Here is a 14102-nt window from a genome sequence, read left to right as displayed (position 1 = left end):
AGGACAGAAGTTACCAATAACTTATGTGCATTAATATGTTTTATATCCATACTATAATTTATGACGGCTCTCAATTTAATTTTACCAATCTTCTTTTTTTTAAAGAAATGCAAATGACCTTTATTAATCTATTTTTAGTCATAGCAGAAGGTCTAGATTTAAAATTCTTGTTTCTCTTGTTTGAAAATGGCCTGATACAATGTGTTTGATCTATAAGCAATGAGAATCCATAAATAGTAGAAGTTTCTTTTGAGAATATATCTTGACAGCAGTTCTACCCGCTGCAGCCAAGAGACTATTCAATTGAAAAGGAACTTAATCATTTTCAAATGGAATTTTTGCTTTGAGTTGCAAGCACAGCCTTTACTGATATGTAAATTATGTCAACTCTACCCCAAATAGCTTATTTTATTCAACTTTTCCATTAGTATTCAAGTTCCATCAAAACTTGCTGAATATCACTACAAAATTAGAGCCAATATTACATACTGGATTCCATCTACAAGGTTAAATTTAATCCAATAGAAAACTTTGAAGAAATTTGCTTAAAATTCATATTGTTTGATTTGATTTGATTTGTTTATTTATAGGCCGCCCTTTTCCCTGAGGGGACTCAGGGCGGCTTACAATCAAAAAAGGGAAGGGGAGTGTAGGACAATACCAAAAAAAGATGTGCACAAAGTAAATTAGACAGTAAAACTCAACATTCACTCAGCATTCGGGAGGGGCGAAAATAAGATTATCCCCAGGCATGACGGGCTAGCCAGTTCTTGAGGGCTGTGCGGAAGGCCTGGACGGTGGTGAGGGTACGAATCTCCACGGGGAGATTGTTCCATAGTGTCGGAGCTGCAACAGAGAAGGCTCTCCTCCGAGTAGTCGCCAGTCGGCACTGACTGGCGGATGGGATACGGAGGAGGCCAACTCTATGCGATCTGATGGGACGCAGGGAGGTAATTGGCAGAAGGCGGTCTCTCAAATAGCCAGATCCACTACCATGGAGCGCTTTATAGGTGGTGAGTAAAACCTTGAAGTGCACCCGGAGACCAACAGGTAGCCAGTGCAGCTCACGGAGGATCGGTGTTATGTGGGCGAACCGTGGTGCGCCCACGATCACTCGCGCGGCCGCATTCTGGACTAGCTGAAGTCTTCGGATGCTCTTCAAGGGCAGCCCCATGTAGAGCACATTACAGTATTCCAGCCTAGAGATCACAAGGGCTCGAGTGACTGTTGTGAGAGCCTCCCGATTCAGGTAAGGCCGCAACTGGCGCACCAGGCGAACCTGGGCAAATGCCCCCCTGGTCACAGCTGAGAGATGGTGGTCAAAAGTTAGCTGTGAATCCAGGAGGACTCCCAAGTTGCGGGCCCTTTCTGAGGGGTATAAATTTTGCCCCCCCAGCCTGAGTGATGGTACGTTGGTCAAATTTTTGGGAGGGAAACACAAGCAAATTGTTCAAGCAAATATTCTTTAAAGTTCTTAAATGCAATGTTCTTTTAACACTGAAGAAGTTCTTCATTAAAGTTATCATTATAAAAATATTTATTGTTGGCTTTGTTTTAACTGTTATAAATTAATCACATGGATTTGCTGTAGCACAGCTCAAACAGCAGTAACCTACCCAAAACTGCAATCCAAAGCCAATTTACTTGAGAAAATTTGTCAAAAAGATTTTGAAAGACTGGATTGCCCAGAAGTCCAAAAGCATATTTTCAAAAGAAAGCTAGATTTCTATTTACCTTCTAGATCTTTCTTTAGTTTTCTTAAATCTTTTATCAGGTCTTCGAATTTTACTTGTGATGCCTGGAAGAAATCTTGCGGCTCTGGCAATGGAAATACACTATTTTCTGTTCCTGCTTCCTAAACAAGAAAGTTAAAAACAATAATTGTAACAATGCCATAAGTCCTACAGAAACAGATACACGTCTTTAATTATAAATATAAATAAATGATGCAAGTTAAAAAAATACTCCTTTCCCTTGAAGACACATTGATTCCCCCAAAGAAATGCTTGTGATCTGCAAATTACATTTGTAGTACATAATAATTGTAATATTTAGCATCTTCTTGGTTAAAGACAGCTCACCTTTTATTTATTATAGTGTATTCATTTATAATTGCACAGCTTTTATCCTCATTCATACTTCCTTCTGTCTTGGGCTTCTACGTTGTGGAATTTCTTGCCAAAAATCCTAAATTTCTTTTTGGTTATCCTTTTACTGATAGGTATCTGATGGATAAACTCTTGTGTTTCCTGAGATAAAGTTTATTTGACCGAATGCAGACTGTTTTATCAATGTGATCTTTGTGGGTGTTTGAACCACACTTTAACAGCTCTTAATTATTTGATTTGTACTGTGATGTAGCAAGCTATCATAGTTACAAATGCAAAATATAAATCTAATGAATAAATTGATAAATAAACTACCACCTTTGTTCAGAGAGAAAAAGTCAGAAACACCCAGCTTTTGTGTGGCTGATGACACCCATATTTATGTCTGGCAATGTTAATTATTTCCACAGTTCCCTAAATGGGGAGAGTGTCAAAAGTGTCTGGTTAATGAATAGCAACTTTTCCAGTCATCGCGGAAAAGTTTTCTCTGTTTATCCATTCATCTTAGCCTTGGCACCTCATTGAAAAGCATTGCCTAGCATGCAAGGAAAACAAAGATACAAAGTTATCTTTGCATAAGCAAATCCTAATATTTAGCTGTAATTTAATGGCTGGTAACTGTGTTTTGTCCTTTGTAGGACATTCTTTAATCCAGAGAATTATTTTGCAAGAATAAATAAAAGGAGTGATTTAGAAATACTTCCTTTTCTTCTTTATTTTTATGTGCTATTACTCATACTATCATAACTCTTTGAGGAGGATTTGAGGGCTGCTCCAGGATGAATTAAACCTCAAACTTTTATTTTCTACTTATAGAAATCTTCACTCCAGAGTTGCATAGTTGCTTAGAGGTGGAGCTCCCTCCTCACAATCAGGAGGCTGTGAGTTCGATCCTAGGTAGAGGCAGATATTTCTCTCTCTGGGCACAATGAGAATATATCTGCTGAACAAAACTCCGCAATGGCAACAGGAAGGACATCCGGCCAGTAAACATCCTGGTAGCTCCATTCAGTCCATCCCGCAAGGGATTATGAGGTCGTTAAAAGAAGATGATGGAAAACTTCAGTCCATCATAAAATTTGGGTCCACAGAAATTCACAGTTCCAATGTCTTAGCATTGGAAAGTTAAAATATAGTTCTCTGTAGTGTATATAAATTAATATCCTATTGATACTATTAAATCTGATCTTTGTATATCTAGTGAAGTATTCAAATAAAGGCTTTAAATGTTTTTTGAATCTAAGAAATGAAAAAAGCTATGTGACTAGATATATAAATTGCTCTCTTTAAAATATAGATAATATTAAAATTATGAAAGACTTCAAGTGTGGTTAAATTAAACTTCCAGGCAAAAGTAAAATTTTGAAAAATATTTTAATGTTATCAAGTCTCATGCATTTTAATATATATCATTTGTAGCATTTAAAATATATGAATTCATTAGTCAATGTAAAATTATTTAACTATTTATTCATACTACTGCACATTATTAATCTGAATATTCTGAATACATATTCAAATATACTCATTTTCTGTATGTTTAGCATGACACTATTAAAGTTGAAACAACTACATTTATCTGGCTAATGTTCCACTTTGAGGGATAGCCTCTGCCCAGTTTCATCTGCCTCTCCTACCAGATCAAACAGAGCAGGAATATTAACGGTTCCATCACCTAGGTCAGTGTTTCTCAACCTTGGCAACTTGAAGATGTCGGGACTTCAACTCCCAGAATTCCCCAGCCAGGGAATTCTGGGAGTTGAAGTCCCGACATCTTCAAGTTGCCAAGGTTGAGAAACACTGACCTAGGGAGTTATATTTGGCAGGCCCTAAGAGATGAGCTTTTTTTCTGCGTGGGTACCAGCACTGTGAAATCTTCTCTCCCCTGAGGTGAGTTTGACCCTGTCTCTATTGAACTTGAGGTCCCTCAAGACCTGATTATGCCAGCAGGCCTGTGGACCTCAGGAGAAGGGGGATAGAGTAATAATTGTAAATGTAATTTTAATTGTTTTTATATTTCTCTTTTTGCTGTTCATAAGTGACCCAGAGTCATTCAGGGATGGCATATAAATGTAATTTATAAGTACAAAATAAGTAAATAAACTAGTGAGGTGGCTCTGCTATTTTTAACAATTTACATTTATTATTCTTTTCAAAGATCCCACACCCACAAGGGATTAAGAGACGTAGGAAGACAAATAAAGCCATTCATGTAGTTTATGTTTCAACTTTAATCCAAGATCAAAAACCCCCAAAAGTCAAAATAATAGACAACAGGTTTAATTTTTCTCAGTTTTGTGCTAGCTTACCACCCTTACCCTTCCTGTTTCTTTTCTCATATTGGAATGGGATGAGCATAACTCTACAGAACCTTCTTAAATAATATACACAGTGCAATAATTGATAAAAATGTACCTTATCAAAATGGCGCAGGTAGTAAATTACAACATAATCTGCAAGGCTGATTCCTGTATCCTAAAAGAGGAAGAATTGAAAAATAAGATTTGAAAATATCAGAAAATGTGGGATATGAACATAAAAAATACAGATTGAAAAGAATAGTCTACTGTAATTTATACTTCCTAAACTCTTAATAAAGGTGAAGTGACCACAAACTCTGTGAAAACTAATTTGTAATAGTGAATAGTATAAATAGTTAGTAGTAAATTGCGACTATTTTCTATTATTGTTGTATTTTCAGGCACTCTCTTTTCAACAATTGAAAAATTGAAATTGAAATTTAATAAATTTGTATGCCGCCTAATCCCGTAGGACTCTGGGCAGCTTACAGAGACAAGACAAAAAAGTTAAAAATCAAGAATAAAAAGATACAGTTTTTAAAAATAACACACCATCCATTCTGTCTAGTTAGGGCTGGACATCGTTCAATAGCCCCAGGTCTGCTGGAACAGCCAGGCTTTAGTGGCTTTTCGGAAGGCCGAGAGAGTAGAAAGGGTCCGGATCTCTACGGGTAGATTGTTCCACAGGGCCAGAGCAGCTACAGAGAAGGCCCTCCCCAGAGGGGCCACCAGCCGGCATTGTCCGGCCGACAGTACCTGGAGGAGGCCCAACCTGTGAGATCTTATTGGTCGTTGGGAGGTATGTGGCAGGAGGCGGTCTCTCAGATAGCCAGGTCCTAAGCCATGTAGGGCTTTAAAAGTAATGACTAGCACCTTGAAGCGCGATCAGAGACCAATAGGGAGCCAGTGCAGCTCACTGAGGATGGGTGTAACATGGGTGTATCTAGGTACACCTGATATCGCTTGCGCGGCTGCATTCTGGACCAACTGTAGTCTCCGAACACTCTTCAGGGGCAGCCCCATGTAGAGCGCATTACAGTAATCAAGCCTTGAGGTGACGAGGGCAACTTAAGGAGAAGAAACCTATCCAATAAACTTTTATTTCTTAATGGGGATAATACAGAATCAGATAGGTTTATAAAGTTTTTGTCATATTGTAGCTACTCTCTTCATACAAAACTGTTCCTTGTCATGATCAGTAATGACTTGGACAGGGACTCAGTTGAAATGGGACCATCTGAATCTGTACCTGATATCCATTCTAAAATTTGTCAGCAGCCCAGAAAATGGGATTCTCAGGCTCACCTCTCCCTGCTTGTTTTATATGTACACACAACTGAGTAATTGGGCTTGGCAAAAATATTATATAAGAATCAATGGAAATTATTTTTCCAATTAAATTTAAAACATGGTAGAGATCACAGAATACATGATGGATATTATAATTCTTCTCAGATCCCTCGCAGGAATATTAGGTTTGGGGAGAAAAGCTACCAGAGAAAAGAAACCAAGACATTAAGAGGTTGGAAGAATCAGCTGGGCATGTTTAGCCCAAGGAAGAGAAATCTGCAGAGACACGTTAGCTCTCTTTAAATATCTGAAAAGTTGGCATGTCAAAGGTGAGGCAGATGGGTTCAAAGTTGTTCCAGAAAATAGGACAGGAAATTGTTTGGATTTCAATTGGGCATAGAGGAAAAAAAAATGTAACAGTAAGGTAATGCAGGTGCTGCAATAGAATCTGGATGGCCATGGCATGGGAATGGATTAGATCAGTGGTCTTCAAGCTTTGCTGGCTGAGGAACTCTAGGAGTTGAAGTCCACAAGTCTTAAAGTTGCCAAGGTTGGAGACCACTGGATTAGATGATCTCCAAAGTTTACATGCATGATCTATCATTCTGTTGTAATGCAATTGCCACAAAGGAAAAGTCATTTTCAAAAAATTACAGACATTTCTCCTTCCAATTGCACTGCACCATCAAAGCCAGAGAGCCAGTTTGGTCTAGTGGTTTAAAGCACTAGGCTAGAAACCAGGAGACTGAGTTCCACTTTAGGCATGAAAGCCAGAGGAGTGACTTTGGGCCTGTCCCTCTTTCTCAACCCAACTAACCTCACAGGGTTGTTTTTTTATGGGGAAAACAGAAGGAGGAAAGAGTATTAAGTATGTTTGCTGCCTTGAGTTATTTATAACATTAATAAAGGTGAGATATAAAAAGAAATCTAAAGGTCACCTTATGAACAACGAATTGTGTATAAAGCCTCCTATGGACCATTGCCAGCTTTTAACAGCCTAATTATCATAGAGGGGCGGGGCTTGGATAAAGGCTGCGGCCAGAATGAGGGACATCTACAGATTCTTCATTTTTGCTCCCAAGAATTAAGTCACAACTAGCCCTCATTAGCAATGCTGTAGTCTTCCCTAGGACCTGTCCAGGGTTCTGAAGGGTATGTCCTTCAGCAGGCTTACTTTCTGACCTCACTCTGAATGGCTTCTTGTTTATTAATCCCTTTCCCATGGCCCTTTCCTTCAAATTGCTACTTGATGTGTCTTTCTATATAATGTAGAATGAAACAATATTAAAAATGTTAGGACATTCATAGTGATGCGGTGTTAGGAGTAGGCACTATGCTTTTCACACCAGCACTTAATTTAACATAGAAATCCCACTCCACCATCATCTCTCCCCCCACCTCCCCAAACAAGCACTTCAGATTTATGCCAGTTTTGTACAGGTAATATTCAACATACATGCTAATTGAAAGATTGAATTAGATTAAGAATCTTCATTTAAACTGCATACTGTACTTACTCTGCTCTTAACATCTTTTAGTTTGGGAAGTATTTCCAAGCCAAATCCATCTGCTTGACCACGTGTTCGATTTCCTCCATTCATATAATTTCCAAAAGCCAGAACTAAAGCTAAAATATTTTTCACACTTTTCATTGTGATCAATGCCTGAAAAACATAGCAGGAATTTATAACATCAGAAAAATATTACATGAAGAAATATTTTAATGTTAGCTTTTCTATATAAACTTATACAGTGAAATATACTAACAGAAAAATGCTATACTTCTATAATTAATCAAATCAATTCTGGGCCATGAAATTATTTTAAGAGCCCACATTGCTCATGTTAGTAGAATATTGAATTAGGAATTCAACAGTTATCAGCTAGAAAGTTAATTGGATGACTTTGGGCCTACTATTATTATTATTATACAGCCATGGTGGTGCAGTGGTTAGAATGCACTAATGCAGGCTAACTCTGCTGTACCAGGAGTTCAATCATGAGTGGCTCAAGGTTGACTCAGCCTTTCATCCTTCTGAAGTTGGTAAAATGAGGACCCAGATTGCTGGGGGCAATATGCTGACTCTATAAACCACTCAGAGAGGGCAGCAAAGTATTATGAAGCTGCATATAAAATAAGTGTTATTGCTATTATTAAACCTTTGATTATTTCAATAATTGAAGTGATAAAAATGGAAGGCCATATATATCACACATACTTTTTAAAGTAGATGGGTTTTAGATGCAGCATATAGAAATAATTTATCATGTTGATATTTTTGCTGTTTTAATATTATTAGTTGCTAAAGGAAACACCGGCTAACTGTTTTGCATAATAAATGAATATAGTAATCCCAGACTTCAATAAAAGTTGAAGGGTGCTTGTGTTATGCGGATCTCACTCAATTATCCACATTTTGTACCAAAAGTTATTTTGTACTAAGAGTTAAGTTTTGACATGGTGCTTTCTTTGCTCTCCTGACAAGTCCCAAGATCTGTTTCTCCACCTTAATCCACTTGAAGGATTGGGATTCGAAGGGAGAGTTAACTTCCAAAGGAAGTGTAAACACAAGAAGAGGGCAAGAATCTCCCTATCTCCTTTCTAGTACTCATGAATTTGATATCTTCTAGATTCAGAAATTCTCTTCCCTCTGCTGGTAGGTATGTAGAATTACACCAAGTTTGTTGAGTGGTGAGCCAGAGCAAAACCTTCTCAACCCTATTTATGAATATAGATTAAATTAGATAAATAAATTTACTTTTAGACCATTAGGTAAGTAACTTAGGCCTCAGTCCAGAAGTTATACAGTAGAAAAGTAAATGAAGTTCAAACTTGCAACTTTGAAGCGACATAATAGTCAGTGTCACTGATCCAACCAAGTATAAACACAAAAATATTGCATCCCTACATTACCAAATTTAAAATAAATCTGCAAAAAATAACACACTCAGAAAAAGGAGGGAAAAAAGAAAGAAAGTTGTTTTCTGTTCCAAAAGTTTATCTAAGAACCAAATGCCTATTGTTGATTCATGAAAGCTATTCTGACGTCAAATGTCCCTGGGATCTCTTTGGATCCTGTCAGTGTTGAAATGGATGGGGAACTTTGTTTTGTGCACTTGAAAATAAACATTTGCAAGATCCATTGGCATTTTAAAGATTAGCCAATTTATTATGACCTAAGTATTCATAGATGTAAGTGAAAGCTTACAGTATGCTATAATAAATGAGTTGGATTTTGCTTATTTTAATTGCAACAATATGGAATATATTTTTTCATTTATTATTTTACATAAACATTTAATTTTTAAAGCTATTTAATTTTTTTAGTAGAAAGTCATTTTGACTTAAAATTATTGTATTCATAAAGACTATAAAAACAGAAAATGACATTTGTTAGGAAGCACAAGAATATATATTACTTTAACTAAACTTGATATAATTTTCTATCATTTTTACTCAGAAATAGTCATGTTCAATGAAGGAAAATAAACCTTAAAATGTTACAAATTGCAAGTACCTTACAAACATGATGAATAATGTCAACTTTATGATGAACTGCAATTATCCCTTCATTGAAGACAGATTGAAAGATTATACATTGGGCACGTTCAGCAAAATTGGAGATCTGGGATAACTCATATAAAAATCTGTGAAAATAGGAGCAAACATGTACATTTCAATCAAGTGATTGAATTTTACATTATATAATCCAACGTATCATAGAAATATTAACAAAATGAGCTCCTGTTATAATTTAAATTAAATTTAAACAAACAATAAGGGTAAAATAAACAATCTTTTTATCTTTATTGAAAAAGATAAATTCATATTCCAGCACTGTATCACAAATACAATCTGAAAGAAATATAAAGGTTAGAGATAGCGCCCTCTGCTGGAGAAAAACAAAACAAAAAACAAATGTTCTAGTCCCATTGTGGTTATGTGACATTTGATTAGGTTCCAATGAGTAAGTATCCTATGATAATTGTATAATTCTCAGGCTTATTCCTAAAAATAATTAGTCCATTTTTCGGAGTATAAGAGGCACCAAGGTTTTGAAGAGGCAAATTTTTAAAAAAGTAGGTAAGTAGATAAAGGGATAGAGAGGAAGAGAAAGAAACACAGTAGGTAGGTAGGTAGGGAGAGAAAGAGAAAGAGAGAGTAGTTAGGTAGGTAGATAAAGGGATAGAGAGAGAGATAAATAGAGATAGATAGATAGAGAAATACAGTAGGTAGGTAGGGACAGAGAGAGTGTAGGTAGGTAGGTAGAGGGATAGAGAGAGATAGAGAGAAATACAGTAGATAAGTAGAGAAAGTGAGTGAAGGTAGGTTGGTAGGTAGAGGGATAGAGAGAGAGAAAGAGAGAGAGAAAGAGAGAGCAATACAGTAAGTAGGTAGGTATGTAGAGGGATAGAGAGAGAACAGTAGGTAGGTAGGTAGGTAGAGTAGGTAGGTAGGTATATGTTTCCAGGTGTATTTATCCATGTGCTGGAGAAGGAAATCACTGACAATCTGCAGCACCTAAGACTTTGTTTCTGCTGGCACAGCACTTGATGAATGTAATTCTCATCAATCAGTTAAAGAGCTTTCCAAAAGGGGAAAAAAGTTTTTGCACTCTGCAAACCTCCCCAAAAGGGCCAGTTTTTCACAAAAACGGGCTCATTGTTTCCCCCCAAAAAGGCATGAATAGCTTTTGTCAAAAAAATTGTATGCATTGCCTTATGGAGGCTTATAGAGTGCTCCTGGGGGCTTGGGGGGGGGGAATTGAGCAAAAAAAAGGCCCTTTTGCTTATTTCTGCCCTCCCCAGCTCTCTGAAAGTTCTCCATAAGGCTATGCAGGGCCATTTTGGTGAAGGGGCGGGGCTTCGGGTGGCAAAAAATGTTGTATTCAGTATAAGACGCACCCAGATTTTTGGCCTCTTTTTTGCGGGGAAAAAGGTGTGTCTTATACTCTGAAAAAATACGGTAATCTTCAAAATAAAAACTTTAATTCTATTCTATTTAATATAACATAAGCATTCTACTTTCAATAATACAGATCTACTCAAAAGTAAATCCTGCTTACTTCCATAGGGTAGCAAAGTAGAGACAAGATTGTATCTGAAACTTCTATCAAACATTGATGTTTAGAGTATTGAGGCTAACCCAAGGTATTGGGTAGAGTATTGAGGCTAACCCATACCCTTTAGGTATGATGTTCACAACATTAATCAGATCCTGTGAAGGCTCCTTATCTGAAATTTAGTTTTTATTATTATTAACAAATCACTTCACTAATTTTACTTTGCTGGGAATTGGTTGCCGTTTGAGATTATTTTACTGCTTTTAAGAACAATTCTTATCTTGAGAATAACCAAACTTCAATATATAAATAATGAAGATTTCTATAGAGACAAAGCATATCAAAATTTTAATCAGTTATGCATTAATTAAACTGAACTAGAATTCTGGCTCTAATTTAGTGTAGTGTCTTCCTTTGTTGTGATGTTTGTATCTATATAAGGATTAAACATGCTGGAAATCTTTATATCCATTCTACCTTTCAGTGGATTCAATATAACAGATAAAATATAAGTATGTCTACTTTAATGAAAAGAAGGACTAGGGGTGACATGATATCAGTGTTCCTATATCTCAGGGGCTGCCATTATTCTCTAAAGCACCTGAGGGAAGAACAAGAAGCAATGGGTGAAAACTAATCAAGGAGAGAAGTAACTTAGAACTAAGGAGACATTTCCTGACAGTTAGAACTGTTAATCAGTGGAACAACTTGCCTCAAGAAGTTGTAAATGCTCCAACACTGGATGTTTTTAAGAAGATTTTGGATATCCATTTGTTTGAAGTGGTGTAGGGTTTCCTGCCTAAGCAGGGGGTTGGACTAGAAGACCTTAAAGGTCCCTTCCAACTCTGTTATCTTATATTCTGTTTTTAAGTGTTAGGCTTCTCACTCAGTGGGAATAGTTTAGGACGCCAAACAGGATGTTACATACATATTTGCGGATTTTCTTAAATAAAAAGCAAGTTTGGGAGGTTGCTATATAAAACCGGCAGTATCTACTTCATTTCTGAAAGTTGGGAAAAAGAAGTTGCAGTCTTCGCCAGATGCACTGAGACTCTAACTCTTGAATTCTTTCCCAACATAGCTTTTGCAGTTTCAAAACATCTGAACAGCAGCAGCAGGTTTTGATTAGCTCATTCTGTAGCTATGAATGTTCTCTTTGATTAGCACCCAGAAGAATCTTTCTCTCATGCTGTAGTACATATACTGATACTAGCTGGATACCTGTGCTTCGCGACAAAACTACGTGACTGGATAATGCAGGAGATATCCGGTTCACTCCGGTTCAATCTGTTGGCTCAGTGGTGGTCGGTGATTCAAATACATAAGGAAATATCGTTCCCACTGCCTTGAGTCCGGAAGCAGTTCCATGGGTGGAAGGCATAGACATTTTGGCGAGGTACTGATGTTTAGTACTGTAAGGAGCCCCAGACCGCTCCTGAGTGAAGGAGTGGAATGTCTCCCAGTTTGAACTAAGGTAACAGAATGTGAGGCAACAGAGTTCTTTTCAGGTGGGGAAGGGATTAGAACTCTTTAGCATCAGAGTGTGTTAATTACTGTATAAGAGATACTAATGATCTGATGGTCATTTTGAAAAATCCTTTCTTAACAAGCACCTAGAAGCCAAGAGGAACATACAGTATGTGCTAAATTTCAAGTTTGTAGGCTTTAAGGTTCTGGAGATTTTGTGATGAGTGGATTTGGCTTAGATAGATAGATAGATAGATAGATAGATAGATAGATAGATAGATAGATAGATAGATAGATAGATAGATAGATAGATAGATAGATAGATAGATAGACAGACAGACAGATAGACAGATAGACAGACAGACAGACAGACAGACACCAATCCTTGAACCAGGATACATCTCTAATATAATACCAGCATTTTATTGCTTTTCTCACCCTTACTGGAAGCATGAAGTTCTTTCCAATTTCACCGCCTTAAAAAAAAAGGATGAAATACTTCCACTTGACAGCAAGGGAAAGATAAGTTGCCTTAAACTTCTCTCTTGATGCTACATGGCATCAAATATGTTATTTTAGTAACAGGAGCAGCAGCAGCAGCAATTACCATATAACACTTTTGTGGCGTTTTCTACCATCTCCAAAAGGTTACAACTGAGATGACTGGGGTATAGGAAAAACTTCCTAATAGCACATAATTTCAATCTGGATTGAATTTCCAATTTTTTGTTTGTTTGTTTATGGGAAAAAGTGATAGCAATTAGGGGTATCCTTAACCAAATATAAAGCCTGATTCGAACATAATTTTAACAGGATTGTTAAAATCTATATTTTAACTAACAGGGTTAGTTTTTTAAATCCATATTTCCTACATTCAAGAAATAACTCTGGTTAAATTGAACTCTCATTCACCTTACTTGGCATGAAAAATGTAACGGTTTGAAATTACAACAACAAATATTTTGATTAATTAAGAGATTCTCCTCCCAGATTTAACAATGGAAGAGGCTGCCTACTTTTCCAAAATCTCTGTATTTTGAGATTTTTAGCAAAAGCGCAGATAGACATCACCTAAGACTAGGCTATCTACATCAGGTGACAGCCTGAAGCTGATCTTGGGTTAACTATAAAAACTAAGGAGAGTCAGACTAGGAAAAGGCTAGAAAACCAGCAAAAAATGTAGGATTATAGGCTAGACTGGAAAACATTAAATCCTCCAGAGCACAGCAATGGCCAAACCACTTCTATATACTATTGTCAAGAAAACTATGTGAACATGTTTATGAAGTCACCATGAATCATACTCAACCAAAGGGAAATAAAAAACATTTCATTTGGGGCATTTGGGAATTCCTTCAGACATGTTGTTCTGTCATAACGCTGTACCAAGCATTCTGCTTTTCAAGACTATTTTGAATGACTGGGAAATACATGGGGCATCTTGCCCATCTGGTCTTACTGTTCAGGTTTGTCCAGAAGCTTAACTTCTTCTTCTGTTGAAGTGTCATAATGCTGCTTTATTTTTTCCAGTTCATCCTTCTGTGCTCTCTGTAGATTCAGTGACAAAAATAACAGTGAGATTATCTTACTTCTACTTTTGGAAGTATGAAAGATTGAATTAGCTTCAATAAGTGTAGTTGGTTACAATCAAAACTGAGATCATCTTACATTTGTCTGGTGCAAAGATTGGACTTATTTAAAAATACAAAGAAAAATATATCCAACATAAACTTCTAAGCTGTTTCTGACTTACAAGAAAAAAAATGTCTTCTATGACCCTATTTCTCCTCCTAGATTGAACCAGTTACAGTATTTGTAAAATCTTCTGTTCTGTTCTACACACTACTGACAACATACATAAACTTTGAATACAC

General features: G+C 36.7%; 1 protein-coding gene across 2 annotated transcripts in view; it reads right to left on the bottom strand.

Annotated features, from left to right (window-relative positions):
• FMN1 (formin 1) overlaps positions 1–14102 on the bottom strand; it is a 130108-nt gene that overhangs the window by 35980 nt on the left and 80026 nt on the right. For both annotated transcript variants that reach the window (XM_014063373.2, XM_014064124.2), the window contains 5 exons: positions 13688–13776; positions 9217–9346; positions 7216–7362; positions 4524–4583; positions 1735–1855 (listed from right to left, as the gene is read on the bottom strand). In XM_014063373.2, the coding sequence (XP_013918848.2) occupies positions 1735–1855; positions 4524–4583; positions 7216–7362; positions 9217–9346; positions 13688–13776 (547 nt within the window). The remainder of the gene's footprint in view (positions 1–1734; positions 1856–4523; positions 4584–7215; positions 7363–9216; positions 9347–13687; positions 13777–14102) is intronic.

The sequence above is a fragment of the Thamnophis sirtalis genome, unplaced genomic scaffold, assembly GCF_051295495.1.
Source record: "Thamnophis sirtalis isolate CommonGarterSnake01/CBP01778 unplaced genomic scaffold, rThaSir2_p1.2 scaffold_1, whole genome shotgun sequence".
Lineage (NCBI taxonomy): Eukaryota > Metazoa > Chordata > Lepidosauria > Squamata > Natricidae > Thamnophis > Thamnophis sirtalis.
The sequence above is the reverse complement of the archived record's forward strand: the minus strand, read 5'-3'. Positions and strand labels throughout refer to the sequence as shown.